This window comes from Saccharomyces cerevisiae, chromosome VIII, assembly GCF_000146045.2.
Source record: "Saccharomyces cerevisiae S288C chromosome VIII, complete sequence".
NCBI classification, from domain to species: domain Eukaryota; kingdom Fungi; phylum Ascomycota; class Saccharomycetes; order Saccharomycetales; family Saccharomycetaceae; genus Saccharomyces; species Saccharomyces cerevisiae.
This window is the reverse complement of record NC_001140.6, coordinates 55,850-71,940: the sequence shown is the minus strand read 5'-3', so window position 1 is coordinate 71,940 and position 16,091 is coordinate 55,850. Positions and strand designations below refer to the sequence as shown.

Sequence of the window (16,091 nt, the reverse complement as noted above, 5' to 3'; positions counted from 1 at the left end):
GAAAAGAAAGTCAAGGGGAAAAAAAAAAAAAAAAGGAAATTTCTAAATTTATGTTATTTGGTCCGTTTATGTAGTACTTCTATCATTTTTTGCATCTCTGTCGTAATCTACGTCGAACAATACGTCATTATTTGCGTTCGTATTTGCATTTACACTTGGCACTTCTTCAAAATCGGATGCTAAATCAATATCCATATTGTGATCGTGTTCCTGGTAGTCATTACGTGGCTCTCTATTAGGCAATGCCTCATCAGACAAGGAATTTATGTCATCTAAATCGAATTCTGATACATTTTCCATGTCAGTTGGTAATTGATGCGAGCACGCTAGTAAATATGATGTACTTGTAGGTCTCCAGAAGAATGCGAAAATGACGAAGACCAAGAAGTAAACGAAACTAGGCCAAGTATCTGTGATGAGGAATTCTGTTTTCCAATATTGTTCTATCATGTCAACAGTGTCCATACCGACGTATGCAAAAGTAGAGACTAGTAAGCCTAAGAAGAGTATAAACAACGAAATATAACACAATATGATCAGTTTTCTGTACATGTTTAATTTCACCACTTGGTTTTGTTCCCTCAAATAAGTCATTGTTTTGTTCATTGAAGACAGTGTCAAATAATAGAAAGCGAATAGACATAATACTAAGGGGATAGCAGTAATCAAAATCAAATTGGATAAAGACTCAGAATTCTGGGAATATTTTTGGACCAGGAATGCAACGCACACTGCAAACGTAAATATCGCAAATATTTGACATCTTCTTAGCAATGTACGGTCCAGTTTTGGATATACTATACCATATCCAAGAGATATCAGCAAGGCGAGGAGAAGCGTGAAAGTCATCTTACCGGCGCTAAAGATCGATATGAAAACCATATAGACATGAAGAGCGACGCTGGAGTTTCCCTTCTGGTTCTCAATAATATAGTACATCCAGACGAAAATAGTATCAGCTGTTAGGAAAATACAAAATACCAAAATGTACCTTTGTAAAGGCAGTAACTCATGTCTATGCTTCCAGCATAGCCAAGAGTACACTAATGTACAGACGGCATAAGCGACGGCCAAAAAGGCATAAATAGGCATCTTGTACGCCTCTGAAGCGTCCAATTGACCGTAAGCGTTCCTAAAATTCACTGTAGCCTTAAACTTGGAACTGGAAGAAATGAAAGATGACGTGGTCACACAATAGTAACCAGTTTTGTTAATTGAGTATACCTTGTCGTTAGTGCCCAATTCTTGTTGAGTGAAAGTCAAAATCTGACTCGTTAGCTTATGTTCCTTACTGGTGAACGGATCGATGGCTGTCTCTTGAATGATAAATTGCCCCTCCGACGAATCCTCACAGAGGCCCAAATCCAATGCGTAGTCATCGCAAATATACTGAATTTCTCCATTTGGTAACCGCACACCAATATGCTCATAATCTTGGAAATCAAACACAGCAACACTAACCCCCTCGCCATCATCGTCTTCATCAGCAAGTGACAATTCCTCCAACGTAAACGATATATAGGGGTCAACTTTTCCATTGAAATCCTCCTTGGAATACATCCCTGAACAGACATCGTGATATTTTTGATTTATGCTTTCTTGGTTCCCTTGAACTACCCCACAGAGTAGCAACAGCCACGTCAGTAATAGCCACGTTCTATCCATTTTTCTGTTCGCTAGTTATTGTGTCTAGTTTGCCCAAAAATGATTTACACAATACAGTTGAAATTTCAATACCTTTTTTTTCAATTTTCAGTTTTTCCATGTTGCAATGCGAGAATGGGTATGGGTAGCAAAAATTTCTAGTAGTAAAATCGATAGGAAAAAAAAAATGGAAAGAGCAATAGCCTTTTAGACCTGCCCTGCCTTATCAAGTTGTCATCTCATCGATGTAGGAATCTATTCTCTTGGCCATCCGGACGTCTATATCGCTAAGCTGGCTGTGAGCCCCGTCTTTCGGGTCTATGTCATGCGTATGAAGTTCCAGCTTGACCCAGGTGTAACTTGTGTGAATCAGGGGATGGTGGCCCCATAGATGAGATCTCATCGATACACGAGTCAAAAAGGCCCATGTGGTTTCGTAGTCCTTGAATGTTACCTCTCTTGTTATTCCCAAACATTTGGTCTTATTAGGGTCCCATTGAACTTCCCAACGGGTCAAGGGTTTTAGCTTCTCGAGTAGTTTGCCCCCTGTGAGTGCACTGGACGCGATTCTAACAATCTTGTTGTGCATTGTATTCTTACTTTGGTTTCTTTCTGCTTTTGGTAGGTTGTGTTTACTGTTTTATAACTGGAAGGGCTTAAATTCCAGATTGGAAAATTGAGAATGCCTTGGACAAAAAGCAAATAAAGGGACCCAAAAATAGTAAAGAGGAAATCAGGAAGGAAAGGCATGTCGTCAAGCCTTTTTATCCTGGATGAAAATCTGGAGCCATTGGTATCGAAGAATATTAGAGCACTACCGAATCTATCGTCGGTTCTTTCAAGTTTCAAACAATGTTATCATGACGGGTCGCCTCCAATTCTCTCCCAAAACGATTGGTTCTTTATACATTTGAAGAGAGACTTTCTGCATTTCGTTTCAGTGATACATACCACAGACAAACCAAATATAGACTTAATGACTATACTAGCCTTTTTGGAACAATTTTATCATCTTTTACAAAAATATTTTGAAATCGAGGTCTTAACTAAGAATGTCATACTGGACAACATCTTACTTGTCCTGGAGTTGATTGATGAATGTATAGACTTTGGTATCGTACAAGTGACGGATCCAAGTATCATCAAGGACTACATTCGTGTGAAGGTCAACGTACCAAGAGTTACAGTAGACAATGAGGAGTGGAGCCCTGGTGAAGAGAGCAGTAGTAGTAGCGGTAGCGATAGCGATAGCGAGTACAGCAATACTAATAAGAGGAAGGATAAGAAGAAGAAAAGGAAGAAGAAAAAGGGCACTAAAGGGAAAAGCGTGGGCAAAAGTAAATTAAAAAGTATAATGGTAAACAATAAAGAAAATAGGGGCATAAACGTGGTGGAAACTGTCAAGGAGACACTAAGGAACAAGAATGATACCGGTAAAGAAGCCGCTAATGACGAGCTCCCCAATGACGGTAATGATTTATACATCAATGGCGATATTGCGAAGACGATTATAATGCCCATATCATGGAGAACAAAGGGGATACATTACGCCAAAAACGAGTTCTTTCTTGATGTTATTGAACGTGTTCAGTACTTGATGGATTTTGAAAAAGGAGTGATTAGGAAAAATCTGATACATGGAGAGATTGTGTGCAGATGCTATTTATCAGGGATGCCCAAACTGAAAATATCCATAAACAAGATACTGAACAGGGACCCCCAGTTCATGTCGAATTCCAGCTTTCATCAGTGTGTTTCACTAGATTCCATAAACACTATTGAAAAAGATGAAGAAAAGAATAGTGACGATGATGCTGGTTTGCAGGCCGCCACAGATGCAAGAGAAATCGAATTTATACCGCCGGATGGCGAATTTGTTCTTTGCCAATACGAGTTGAAGAGACATGTAAAGGATGCGCCGATGGTGAGGTTGAAAGATTTTGAAATCAAACCTAAACTGAAGAAGTTTAAAATCCAAATTGTAACCAAAATTCAAACAAATTTTAAACCCACCAACTCAACGTCGAAGCTAAACGTGAGAATTCCCCTGACAAAAGTCTTCCAGGAATATAAAATAGACCTCAGCAAGCAAATTAGATTCAAGGCAAACATCGGCAAGGTCGTGTTTAACTTGAGTGACGATTTTCTCCTCTGGGAGATACAAACCATGAAGGGGCACCGAGAACATAGCACAAACAAGAGCTCACAGTACAACAGCGACGAAGATGATCCAAATACGTGTGCATCCATGGTGGCAGAGTTCCCCCTCTTCAACCAGGAAGAATATGACCGCCTGCAAGAAGAAATGAAAACCTCAATGAATCCGCCGCCCTTGCGCACGGGACCCAGGCTGGAAGAACTATATAGACAAGTGCACGACCAACAAACTTCCCACGTTACTCCTCGAGATAAGTTGGTCAACATTGATTTCGAGATTCCGTACTGTACATGCAGTGGCCTGAAAGTTGAGTACTTGAAGGTCGAAGAGCCACAATTGCAGTACCAGTCTTTCCCCTGGGTCAGATACAAGACCGTCAGCGACGAAGAGTACGCATATATTGTTTGACGCTTACGCAGACATCTCATAGATAGACAAATGGTACGTTCGTTTTAGTATATAGATGGCACCTTATAATCTTCATATGCAACCGGGTAAAATCGGGCGTTCTTATTTTTTTTTTTTCCACCTCAATGAGAGGGATTAATAAGAGGATTGGAGCAAGACAGCGATCTGCACTTAGCCAAGAAAGCATATCAGGCCAGAACGTGGCATTTTGTTTACAGTGCTGATTAAAGCGTGTGTATCAGGACAGTGTTTTTAACGAAGATACTAGTCATTGATGTCTGAAAATCAACGTTTAGGATTATCAGAGGAAGAGGTAGAAGCGGCTGAAGTACTTGGGGTGTTGAAACAATCATGCAGACAGAAGTCGCAGCCTTCAGAGGACGTCTCACAAGCTGACAAAATGCCGGCAAGTGAGTCGTCTACGACGCCGCTAAACATTTTGGATCGCGTAAGTAACAAAATTATCAGTAACGTAGTGACATTCTACGATGAAATAAACACCAACAAGAGGCCACTGAAATCAATAGGGAGGCTGCTAGACGATGACGATGACGAGCATGATGATTACGACTACAACGACGATGAGTTCTTCACCAACAAGAGACAGAAGCTGTCGCGGGCGATTGCCAAGGGGAAGGACAACTTGAAAGAGTACAAGCTGAACATGTCCATCGAGTCTAAGAAGAGGCTTGTAACGTGCTTGCATCTTTTAAAGCTGGCCAATAAGCAGCTTTCCGATAAAATCTCGTGTTTACAGGACCTTGTTGAAAAGGAGCAGGTGCATCCTTTGCACAAGCAAGATGGAAATGCTAGGACGACCACTGGAGCTGGCGAGGACGAGACATCGTCAGACGAAGACGACGACGATGAGGAGTTTTTTGATGCCTCAGAGCAGGTCAACGCCAGCGAGCAGTCTATTGTGGTGAAAATGGAGGTGGTCGGCACAGTCAAGAAAGTCTACTCGCTGATATCGAAGTTCACAGCAAATTCGCTGCCGGAGCCCGCAAGATCTCAGGTTCGGGAAAGTCTTCTAAACTTACCCACAAATTGGTTCGACAGCGTCCACAGTACATCACTGCCGCATCATGCTTCGTTTCATTATGCCAACTGTGAAGAACAAAAAGTGGAGCAACAGCAACAGCAACAGCAACAGCAGCAGCAGCAGCAACTTTTGCAGCAGCAACTCCTGCAACAGCAACAGCAAAAAAGGAACAAGGATGGCGACGACTCAGCCTCGCCGTCCTCCTCCGTAACTGCGAATGGGAAAGTACTCATTCTCGCCAAAGAATCCCTGGAAATGGTGAGAAATGTCATGGGCGTAGTCGACTCCACGTTGGGCAAGGCTGAAGAATGGGTGAAGCAGAAACAGGAGGTAAAAGAAATGATCAGGGAGCGTTTCTTGCAACAGCAGCAACAGTACAGGCAGCAACAGCAGAAGGATGGCAATTACGTAAAGCCCTCTCAGGACAACGTGGATAGCAAGGACTAACCGAGACAGATTGAGGTCTTTCATGCATTACCACCAGTAATAATATTATACGGAATAATATAGTTTATATAATATCCATAATCATAATCATAATCATAATCATAATCATAATCGTGATATTGTACCAGCCCCGCTTCTCCCCTTTTGAACTACCATTATTATCGGACCCTCTTTACCTTTGAATGGCTCAGTAAGGACCTTTGCGCAGCCGTAAGGGGGTCGGGAATACATTTCCGGGGTTGATCCTCGAGGAAAAGTGCTATCTATATAAGGAGAAGCCCTTCTAGATCCAAATATCAGGGGTAACTCTTCACAACTGGCCAGGAACATATTCCAAGTTAAAAAGAAAAAATAATTATTAGAAACCAATTACCAACACAAGATGCTAAGATCAAATTTATGCAGAGGATCTCGAATCCTTGCAAGACTGACCACTACACCAAGGACATACACATCTGCGGCGACAGCTGCGGCTGCGAATCGGGGACATATCATCAAAACATACTTCAATAGAGATTCTACGACAATTACGTTCTCCATGGAGGAGTCCAGCAAGCCGGTTTCCGTTTGCTTTAACAACGTTTTTCTTAGAGATGCCTCCCATAGTGCCAAGCTGGTGACCACGGGAGAACTGTATCATAACGAGAAATTGACCGCTCCTCAGGACATTCAAATTTCTGAGGACGGAAAATCTCTAGTGGTGAAATGGAAAGATGGCGGTCATCACCAGTTCCCTTTACAATTCTTTATCGACTATAAAGGTTCCAGTTTTGTTTCGCCAGCAACAAGAAAACAAGAATCCAGATATAGACCCCAGTTATGGAATAAGCGCATCCTGAAAGATAACGTCAAGGACTTACTTTCTGTGAGCTACAACGAGTTTATTGATCCTAAGGATGACTCCAAGCTTTTCCAAACGCTGGTCAACCTACAAAAGTTTGGTATCGCTTTCATTTCCGGTACTCCTTCATCCTCCTCTGAAGGCCTTACCATACAAAAGATCTGTGAAAGGATCGGACCCATAAGATCGACTGTACATGGTGAAGGTACATTTGACGTGAATGCATCCCAAGCGACAAGTGTTAATGCCCATTATGCCAATAAAGACTTGCCGCTACATACGGATTTACCATTTTTAGAAAATGTGCCAGGTTTCCAGATTCTACAATCTCTACCTGCTACAGAAGGGGAAGATCCCAATACTAGACCCATGAATTACTTCGTGGACGCATTTTATGCTACCCGTAATGTTAGAGAATCGGATTTTGAGGCTTATGAGGCTTTACAAATTGTTCCTGTAAATTATATATATGAAAACGGCGATAAGAGGTACTACCAATCCAAACCTTTAATCGAACATCACGACATTAACGAGGACAATACTCTTCTGGGTAATTATGAGGCCTTGATTAAATGCATTAACTACTCTCCACCATACCAAGCACCTTTCACTTTCGGAATTTATGATAAGCCCTCAGATCTAAATAATAATCTGGACTTGAATTTAATTACCACCCCAGCAAAACTAACAGAGAGATTTTTGTTTAAGTCTTTCATTAGGGGGTTGAACTTGTTCGAGAGTCATATCAATGACTTCAACAATCAATTTAGATTGCAGTTGCCCGAAAACTGTTGTGTTATCTTTAACAACAGGAGAATTTTGCATGCTAACTCTTTAACAAGCTCAAACCAGCAATGGTTAAAGGGTTGCTATTTCGATTCTGATACTTTCAAGAGTAAATTAAAGTTCTTGGAAGAGAAGTTTCCTCATGACAAATAACTTCATTTTTTCAGCATAGTTATGTGATTCTTTATATTTATTTATTTTCTCTCTGTGTAGTGACAATTTTTTTTTTAATGTTTCATGTTAAATATATTTATTTTAAGAAGCCGTCAGTTTCCTTTTGTTTCATTGAAATCAATAACTAAAATTAAAATTATAAAAGGAATAACGTAAAAGAAAGTCTACTACCCAAGGAAAATCTACTTTATTTAGTGATTATATCCAACTAAATATCATTCAAATAACCTCACATATTTGTCTTCACCCTTAAGATTTTACGATTTACTAAGTTCACCTTCTCATGGCTTTGGAGGGATTGCGGAAAAAATATAAAACAAGGCAGGAATTGGTCAAAGCACTCACTCCTAAAAGACGGTCCATTCACTTGAACTCCAATGGTCACTCCAACGGAACTCCCTGTTCAAACGCAGATGTTTTGGCTCATATTAAGCATTTCCTGTCATTGGCGGCTAATTCATTAGAGCAACATCAACAGCCTATTTCAATCGTCTTTCAAAACAAAAAAAAAAAAGGCGATACAAGCAGTCCTGACATTCACACAACATTGGACTTCCCTTTGAATGGCCCGCATCTATGCACTCATCAGTTCAAGTTGAAAAGATGCGCAATCCTTTTAAACTTATTGAAAGTCGTTATGGAAAAATTACCGCTAGGTAAAAACACTACAGTGAGAGATATCTTCTACTCCAACGTGGAATTGTTTCAAAGACAAGCAAACGTAGTCCAGTGGCTGGACGTTATACGCTTTAATTTCAAGCTCTCTCCAAGAAAATCCTTAAACATTATACCAGCTCAAAAGGGTTTAGTTTATTCGCCTTTCCCCATTGATATTTATGACAATATTCTGACATGTGAAAATGAACCAAAGATGCAAAAGCAAACAATTTTCCCTGGTAAGCCCTGTCTAATTCCATTTTTCCAAGATGATGCGGTCATCAAGTTAGGGACAACAAGTATGTGTAATATTGTAATAGTGGAAAAAGAAGCTGTCTTCACCAAATTAGTAAATAATTATCACAAGTTGAGTACAAATACCATGCTCATTACAGGTAAGGGATTTCCAGATTTCTTGACAAGGTTATTCCTAAAAAAACTAGAACAATATTGCTCCAAATTGATATCGGACTGTTCTATATTTACCGATGCGGACCCCTATGGGATTAGCATAGCCCTAAATTATACTCACTCGAATGAACGCAACGCTTATATTTGCACGATGGCAAACTATAAAGGAATTCGTATTACGCAAGTTTTGGCACAAAATAATGAAGTGCATAACAAATCCATTCAATTATTGAGTTTGAATCAGCGCGACTACTCCTTAGCCAAGAATTTGATAGCATCTCTGACTGCCAACAGCTGGGATATTGCAACTTCACCATTAAAGAACGTCATCATAGAATGTCAGCGGGAAATTTTTTTCCAAAAGAAAGCTGAAATGAACGAGATTGATGCCAGAATTTTTGAATACAAATGAATAAGAATGGGAGCTGTTGCTTTATAAAAAATGTTTTTCAAGAATTGAAAACGGTTACATTTAAATATTATATAAATTGAAATCTTTGATAATGAATACTAGTCCAAAAAAAAATACAATTTCAAAAAAATAAATGCCATCTCCTAGAATCGAACCAGGGTTTCATCGGCCACAACGATGTGTACTAACCACTATACTAAGATGGCATATGATTTTACAATGATTCGATGGTGAATGAGTTATAAGCCATGTAAGGATCACTAGTCTTTTTTCTTAAGTAACTTTTTCGCTTGTGATATCTTGAAATACCATTAAACATAGATAAGCTATTGAAATGTGAAGAAAATTCAAAAAAAAAAGGGAACAGAGTCATCTTTTGGGTAGAAACTAAGCTTCAATGGATGAATGTTTACCCAATTCATGTCTACTAGGTGTTCACCTCGTCATTTCAACGCATTCGGGGCCACAAATAGTTTATCACTACCCACCCTCCAATACAGCATTTCTAACAAATAATCCAACGAAGCATCAGCACCTCTATGGAAACCATGCAAATCTAAATAAAAACACAAGTACAAATAAAGAAGAAAAACTCTTTAATTCTGGCTCTACGAAAACAGCTTCTCAAATTGCTCTAAACGAGTCAGCGAAAAGTTACAATACCGCTATTACGCCATCAATGACAAATACTAATACTAATAATGTGACATTACCTCCAACTAGATCGCATGCTAATACTGTAGGATCACAAAGTTCAATTCCTGCGGCTACTAATGGTGTAGGTTATAGAAAAACCGATATCGAAGATACTTCTCGGACTTTTCAATACCAAGAAACTGAATCTGAAACGTCATCATCGGGATTAAGTGACAGCGAATTGTCCACAGACTACTTAGACATTTCTAGCGATTCGTTTTCTATATCTTCTTCCTTATCGTCATCTTCTTTATCTTCTTCTCCCTCAAGTTCATCCTCATCTTCCCCTCCGCAAGATGGCTTATCAAGAACTAATTCGAGTTTCCAATCTACGGATTCAATGTCTCCAACTTCACCACAAATGATAATGGAAAACGATAGTATTTCAGTAGCGGAATCATATCTAGATTCTGGGACTAATAACAAATCAAGGGCCGCTTCCAAGAGATCCCAGAATTTCTTCCATAAATTGAGTACCAAGAAGAGTACTGATTCAAAAACACATTCTCCAGTAAGAAAGCTTAAATCTAAGCCATCACAAAGCACTAAAAAAGGCAACAAACTGTTAAAAAATACGTCCAATGAGACTGATGGAAATGCTTTTACAGGAAGTTGTTCAATTTCTTCTAAAAAATCTTTATCGAGTACAGGAGAGCATAACCAAGAACTTCGTAATAGTAGCCTGAACGACACTCCTGGCCAATCACCTCATCATTACCACCATCGTTACCACCATTATCATAAAAATGCCGCGACGAGCCAACGAAATTCCCATACCCAGTACGATGTTGAAGAAGAAGACATGGAAGTTTCGGCAATGTTGCAGGATGGTAAAATCTCTATGAATGAAATTTTTTTTGAAGAGGAAAACTTCCAGGATATAAATAAAATTCTAGAATTTGATAATGATTTTGTTGCAGAATTTTGTAGCCCTGAGAGGGAAATGTGCAATACCAGATTCGAATTCACGGTGGATAATTTCTGCTTCTTAGGCTTACCTATTCATGTAGATTCTCAAGGCAGATGGAGAAAATCCAAGCACAAAAATAAAACCCGCTCTAAAAGATCTTCGAGTACTACAACAAACATCAGTAGAAAGAAATCTATCGCTTCCAAAATTTCATCACTGAGTGAGAATACTTTGAAGAAAGTTAATAGTGGTGAAGCTGACACTGTTTATGACAGTAATATTGGTCATGAGGCTTCTACTGATACGCCGAATTTGAGGATAAATACTGATGTCAGTGGAAACGAATTTGAGAGAGAAAAGGAAGACTTGGGCAAAAATATGAACATGTTTCATGTATGCTTTGTTATGAATCCGCATTTAATCGAATATAATAAAAGGATTGATGACATGTATCAGTTTGTTGTTACAAGGTTATCATTATTGTTAAGATATGTGCAATCAAAAACCTCGTACATTTCTAGCGAATGCCATATAATTTTAAAGGAAAAAGAACGGGTACTGAAACATTCGAAAACATACCAATCTATAAGAGGCGCAGGAAACAAGGGGAAGTATCTGTACCAAAGAATTTTAGCCAAATCTTCGTTGGCTAGGGCGCTAACGGAATGTGTTGATAAAATCCAACGAAATGAAATCGCATGTCTTGAGATCAATGACGATAAAGTAATTTCCTTGCAAATCCCGATTCAAAACGAGTTTGAAAAAATGCCAAACTTCAAACTGCAACCCGTGCTAAGAGGCTCATATTTGACGTCCATTTTGAACATGAAATTTTTAGAAAAATCATCATTGAGAATTGAAAGTCAAAATCGTCAAAACGATCAGGCTCAATTCAGTGATACCAATAATAACATATACAGGTTTGGCAATAATATTAATAGTACCGGCCACTGTGGAGCAGCAAATGTGGATGACGGGGACGACAATGAAAGCAATTACTACTGCGACGACAATGATGACCTTTTAAACTATGCGCTATTATTATTGGACGAGCCAAATAATATTATTAGCTCCCTCGAAACTTTTTCATACCAGGACGATATTGGCACTATCATATTGAAACATTTAGTCAGAAATATCCAGCCAAATATCCCTCTAAGGTCGTATCGCTATCTGATAACTGATTTATTAGATAACCCTTCTTCACTGGACGACCTTACTACAGAAACAAACTCATTGGAATCAAGCATACTGCGCTCTTGCGCATTGCATTTAATGTATTGGAGACATGCAAGAATAGTGATCCCACTAAGCTCCAAATACACGTATATTGTTTCACCCTTGGCTCCTATTCAAGGTTATACAATAGATGATTATAAAAGTACTTCACAAAATGATGGGAACGTGAAAAAAATGGACGATCGCGAAAATAATAAGAGTGGAAGCGACAGAGTACCACTAATTTATCAAAATTCGATGTTGTTCAGATCCAAATTCCCATCATTGCCCAGTTTACCCATTTTTTTAAGTTTGTTGTCCACGGACAAACCTCAAGCGTACAGTAACATAATCCCATCAAGGGAACATAAGCCAGTTTACCTGAACGCGTTAGCGTGGTTAATACAGTACGGGTATGTAACCCAATTATTGACTTTCATAAATATCCGAGTGGACAAACACATAAAAATGGCAGTAGATGAGGATCTAGAAAAGGAAGGCTTCCGTAAGACTAATACTGCTAGAAGGCCCAGCATGGACTACAAAAAAACTGATAAAAAGCTGGATGATGAAGATGGGCAAAGTAGAGATGCAAACGCCAGCGAAGCGTGTTCAGGAAAGAATGAAGGCATGCAGTCCAACGACAACAACAAAGATGTGGACGAAAAAGATAACGAAAATGATAGTCGTGTTGATGATCGTGATGACAATGAAATAGCTATTGCGGATGAAGAAGAAATACTACACTTCGAATACGATGATCCAGAAATGCAACATGACTATACTATAATTTTGGAACCTGAAAGAGCCACTGCGATTGAAAAAAGATGGCTTTATAGATGTATTTATGGTCAGCCTTCAGATATCCAGATTCTTTTTAACAAGTTGCTCAAGTACTTCAATGGAAAGGTCCCCATGGAATTGGTTATCATCAAAGAGGAAATTAGCAGACATGACCTAAAGAAATTGCTCAATGCTCTAGATAAGTATTTAATCGAGATACACCATTGGTAAATCTCTCTATTGTAACAAAATGTAAGTAAAAAAAAAAAAATCTACCAAAAATTAAAATATGTGTATATAAGAATAGACAAAAGGAAGAATATATAAAAGGAAAAAAACATTTCGAGTGACTTGTAATCAAAACTCGAAAGTATGTATTGTTATATTAGGAGACAAAGAAGGTAAAAGAAGGAAAGAAGGATGAAAACAATACCAAGTGAAAAAAAAAAAAAAGATCCAGAGAAAAAAATAGGGAGACGAAAAAGAAAACGAAACTGCACTTTTAAAGTTAACATCACCGCTGAATTACATACATCTTTTGCAGCTTTTACGACCAATCATTTTTAGTAATCTAAACTATAAGCTTTGTTATCTTCATTTATGTCACCAGTATCGTTTGATATGAATTCGTTCGCATGAACATGGGTACTGCCATGATTAGCAGCATGTGATTGGCTTACATTTATTGGAGGAGGGATCATGCTTCCATCTAACCCAGAAGGCGGAGGTGGTGACATGGGATAAACCATCATATATGGATGGTGATTTCCAGCAGAACCTTGAGAAGGATGCAATGGGCCCATTGGGCCCATATGGTATTGCATGGGGTGATAGTAATAAGGCTGGAAATAGTATGGTTTTGGAGGTACTTCATTGTATCCGTAGCTTGACCTCCTTGCATAGCGCTTTTTATATTGAGACTTATTACTGTTACTGTTGTTGTTGTTGTTGTTGTTGTTAGAGTTTCCTGCTGAGGAATTATTATATGTGGTAAAGGAATTAGCAGCATTATATCTACCAGATGATTCAGGAATTTCGGAAGGCAATTCGGAATTCTCATCACCACCATTAACACTTTCATTTTCAGAGTTCACACTCTTTGAAGAAGGGGATGACCAAGAATTGGGCATAGATTTACGCCTCAATGGCATCATTCCCTTCATAAACGTGGAGTAACTTGGGGGGAACATATCAAAATCACTGAGACTTGCTGCATTTGGTGGTGGAGGCCCCATGGGCATGGGCCCCATGGGCATGTATGGCATCATAGTTTCGCTTTCCTGCTGGGATCCGCCGCTCATTTTCCTGTACATGTTGATTGGTGGTGGTGCTAAGTTCAGTTCTGGCCCTGTAAATGTTTTGCCCGATCTGGTGCTAAAAAACTGATGATGGTTAAAGTTGCTGCCACCGTTCTTACCAGAGAACTTCCTGTTGTGACGACCACCTACCTCTTTATATTGAACATGCATTGTCTTATTCAAAAAAATTGCATGGTTTTCACTTTCCAAAGCAGCAGCAGCAGCTTCTTCGGTTTCATATTTAATAAACGCAAATATGTTTGTTGGCTTGAAGATTAAATTAATATCTTGGATTTTACCATGAGTGGAAAATCTTCTATTCAATTCCTCTCTGGTGGTTTCTTTGTCTAATTGACCCACGAAAATGGATCTTTTATCAATGGTGATCTCGGAATCTTTATCTTCGTCGTCATAAATACCATCGCTTGTCAATTTTTCCTCTGAATCACTACCATGCACATGTCCGCACTCCTCTTCTATAACGTCGCCATTCCTCCTTGAATCCTCTCTATTATTATTATTACTATTATTATTATCGTTGTTGTTACTACCATCGTTATTGATAATACCGTTGTTTTGATGGTATTTGGAACTTTTGAATTTGCTTTTGTGTAAAAGGTTATAATTTTTTGGGACGTTTATATTTTGTGCCCATTCGATGATCCAATTGGGATCAGTTCGTAAATTCGCATAAGCTCTGATTGCATCGTCTCTGTAAACGAATTGAACAAACCAAGAATTTGCCGAAGATATCGGATAAGTATATCTTCTCGTGTATTGATTATCAGTTCTATCAGGAACAATCTGTTCCAAACCACCAAATTTTTCACAAATTTGACTGATCTCGTTGAAATCAATACTTTGCTGGTTTTTCAAGTACAATGTCCTGTTCACTTTTGCAGGTTCACAACGCAACCTTCTGCCATTTAATAAAGTACCCTGAGCGCGGATCAGAGCATGTTTAGCATCATGATCGTTGTTGTATTGAACAAAAGCATAAGGTCTATTTGCGTTATCACGCAAAACTTTAACTCTAGCCAAATCACCGTATTTTTTGAAATTTTCAGTCACCGACAGACATAATTCGTCATCGGATAGGGCTGCTGCTAAGCTTGCCACGAAGATACAAGAAGATGGACGGCCTCTTGACTCAGTGGATGTGGAAGTGGTAGTGACTGTACCTCTACCAGTGCTTTCTTCATCCACATCGTCTTCAGGGTCTTGCAAAAAGTTGTCACTGTCAGTGTCTGAATCCTCACCATCATTCTGGTGATCTGACCCCAACGAAGATACTTCCGAAGGCAAAAATTGGTCTATATCCTCTCTGATAACCAGCTCAGAGTCGGCCTTTAGACCATTAGAGGGAGGATCACGAAGGGAATCCGCAGTGCTGATTTCGGTTTTCATGTTTCAACAAGCTAAAAAAGATAATATTTTTTTCTTTCTTTCTTCTTGAGCAGGCAAAAAACAAACAATAGAGAGTATGTATATAAATATATATAGGAATGCAATTAGATATTTTTTCTTCGTGATTTTCTAGTCCAAAATCGCCTTCTCCTTCTTGTTCTTTTATTGTTTTAACTAATTAAGGAAAACAACCAAGCACGAGAAAGGGAGAGAGAAAGGAAGAGAGAAAACAAATAAGAAATCCGACGAACTTATATACTATTTTCCTTGATCACAGCCGCCGAAACGTTAAGCGGGGATATAGAGTTTCATCGTGTTGTTTGCCACCCGTTATGGGCGGCTAATCAAACGGAATTTAGCTTAGTCCATGCCAAAAACGTCTTTAATCTACAGAAATCGTGTTGCATGATCCACAGTAAACGCACAGGAGGTTTTTTTTTTTCGGAGATAGGTCGTACTGCTTTTTCACTGGAGGAGAATGCAAGGGAAATGAGGCGGTGTTTACGACTGGCACATCTCGAGCCTTTCTTCGCGTCAGAGAGATGTGGGCCCCCGGAGCAAGGGGGTAACAACAGACCCTACACATTCAGTCAGCGCGCCACATCAACCAACGAATGAATTGTTTTGCAGGCACTGCTTCCTATAAGCAGTAGCTGCACAAATCCACTATGTCACAAGGAATACACAGAAAACAGTGAAGGGTCTATCTGATCTTACCTCCATACACATCCACATGTATAACTATACTAAATATGTAAAAGGAAAGTATATATTTCCAAGAAGTAGCCGCCCATGGCTA

At 39.1% G+C, this 16,091-nt stretch overlaps 8 protein-coding genes and 1 non-coding gene across 9 annotated transcripts, besides 1 other annotated feature; 5 read left to right on the top strand and 4 right to left on the bottom strand.

Annotated features, from left to right (window-relative positions):
- Positions 1-66: 66 nt before the first annotated feature.
- YHL017W (uncharacterized protein) lies at positions 67-1,665 on the bottom strand (the record flags this gene model as incomplete). The annotated part of the gene is made up of 1 exon (NM_001179097.1): positions 67-1,665. The coding sequence occupies one exon, from the start codon at positions 1,663-1,665 to the stop codon at positions 67-69; it is 1,599 nt and encodes a 532-aa protein (NP_011846.1).
- A 205-nt stretch (positions 1,666-1,870) lies between these two features.
- On the bottom strand, positions 1,871-2,233 carry MCO14 (4a-hydroxytetrahydrobiopterin dehydratase; the record flags this gene model as incomplete). The annotated part of the gene is made up of 1 exon (NM_001179098.1): positions 1,871-2,233. The coding sequence occupies one exon, from the start codon at positions 2,231-2,233 to the stop codon at positions 1,871-1,873; it is 363 nt and encodes a 120-aa protein (NP_011845.1).
- A 159-nt stretch (positions 2,234-2,392) lies between these two features.
- APM2 (Apm2p) lies at positions 2,393-4,210 on the top strand (the record flags this gene model as incomplete). The annotated part of the gene is made up of 1 exon (NM_001179099.1): positions 2,393-4,210. The coding sequence occupies one exon, from the start codon at positions 2,393-2,395 to the stop codon at positions 4,208-4,210; it is 1,818 nt and encodes a 605-aa protein (NP_011844.1).
- Positions 4,211-4,484: 274 nt separating this feature from the next.
- On the top strand, positions 4,485-5,699 carry OPI1 (transcriptional regulator OPI1; the record flags this gene model as incomplete). The annotated part of the gene is made up of 1 exon (NM_001179100.1): positions 4,485-5,699. One exon carries the CDS (start codon positions 4,485-4,487, stop codon positions 5,697-5,699), a length of 1,215 nt encoding a protein of 404 aa, NP_011843.1.
- A 382-nt stretch (positions 5,700-6,081) lies between these two features.
- On the top strand, positions 6,082-7,479 carry AIM17 (Aim17p; the record flags this gene model as incomplete). The annotated part of the gene is made up of 1 exon (NM_001179101.1): positions 6,082-7,479. The coding sequence occupies one exon, from the start codon at positions 6,082-6,084 to the stop codon at positions 7,477-7,479; it is 1,398 nt and encodes a 465-aa protein (NP_011842.1).
- A 90-nt stretch (positions 7,480-7,569) lies between these two features.
- Positions 7,570-7,645: an origin of replication (ARS805; Autonomously Replicating Sequence).
- Positions 7,646-7,783: 138 nt separating this feature from the next.
- On the top strand, positions 7,784-8,980 carry SPO11 (DNA topoisomerase (ATP-hydrolyzing); the record flags this gene model as incomplete). The annotated part of the gene is made up of 1 exon (NM_001179102.1): positions 7,784-8,980. The coding sequence occupies one exon, from the start codon at positions 7,784-7,786 to the stop codon at positions 8,978-8,980; it is 1,197 nt and encodes a 398-aa protein (NP_011841.1).
- Positions 8,981-9,114: 134 nt separating this feature from the next.
- YNCH0001W lies at positions 9,115-9,186 on the bottom strand. Its single transcript has one exon. It is a non-coding gene; the product is annotated as a tRNA-His (tRNA).
- A 191-nt stretch (positions 9,187-9,377) lies between these two features.
- NPR3 (Npr3p) lies at positions 9,378-12,818 on the top strand (the record flags this gene model as incomplete). The annotated part of the gene is made up of 1 exon (NM_001179103.1): positions 9,378-12,818. The coding sequence occupies one exon, from the start codon at positions 9,378-9,380 to the stop codon at positions 12,816-12,818; it is 3,441 nt and encodes a 1,146-aa protein (NP_011840.1).
- A 332-nt stretch (positions 12,819-13,150) lies between these two features.
- Positions 13,151-15,292, bottom strand: RIM4 (Rim4p; the record flags this gene model as incomplete). Its single annotated transcript, NM_001179104.1, has 1 exon — positions 13,151-15,292. The coding sequence occupies one exon, from the start codon at positions 15,290-15,292 to the stop codon at positions 13,151-13,153; it is 2,142 nt and encodes a 713-aa protein (NP_011839.1).
- Between the last annotated feature and the right edge of the window lie 799 nt (positions 15,293-16,091).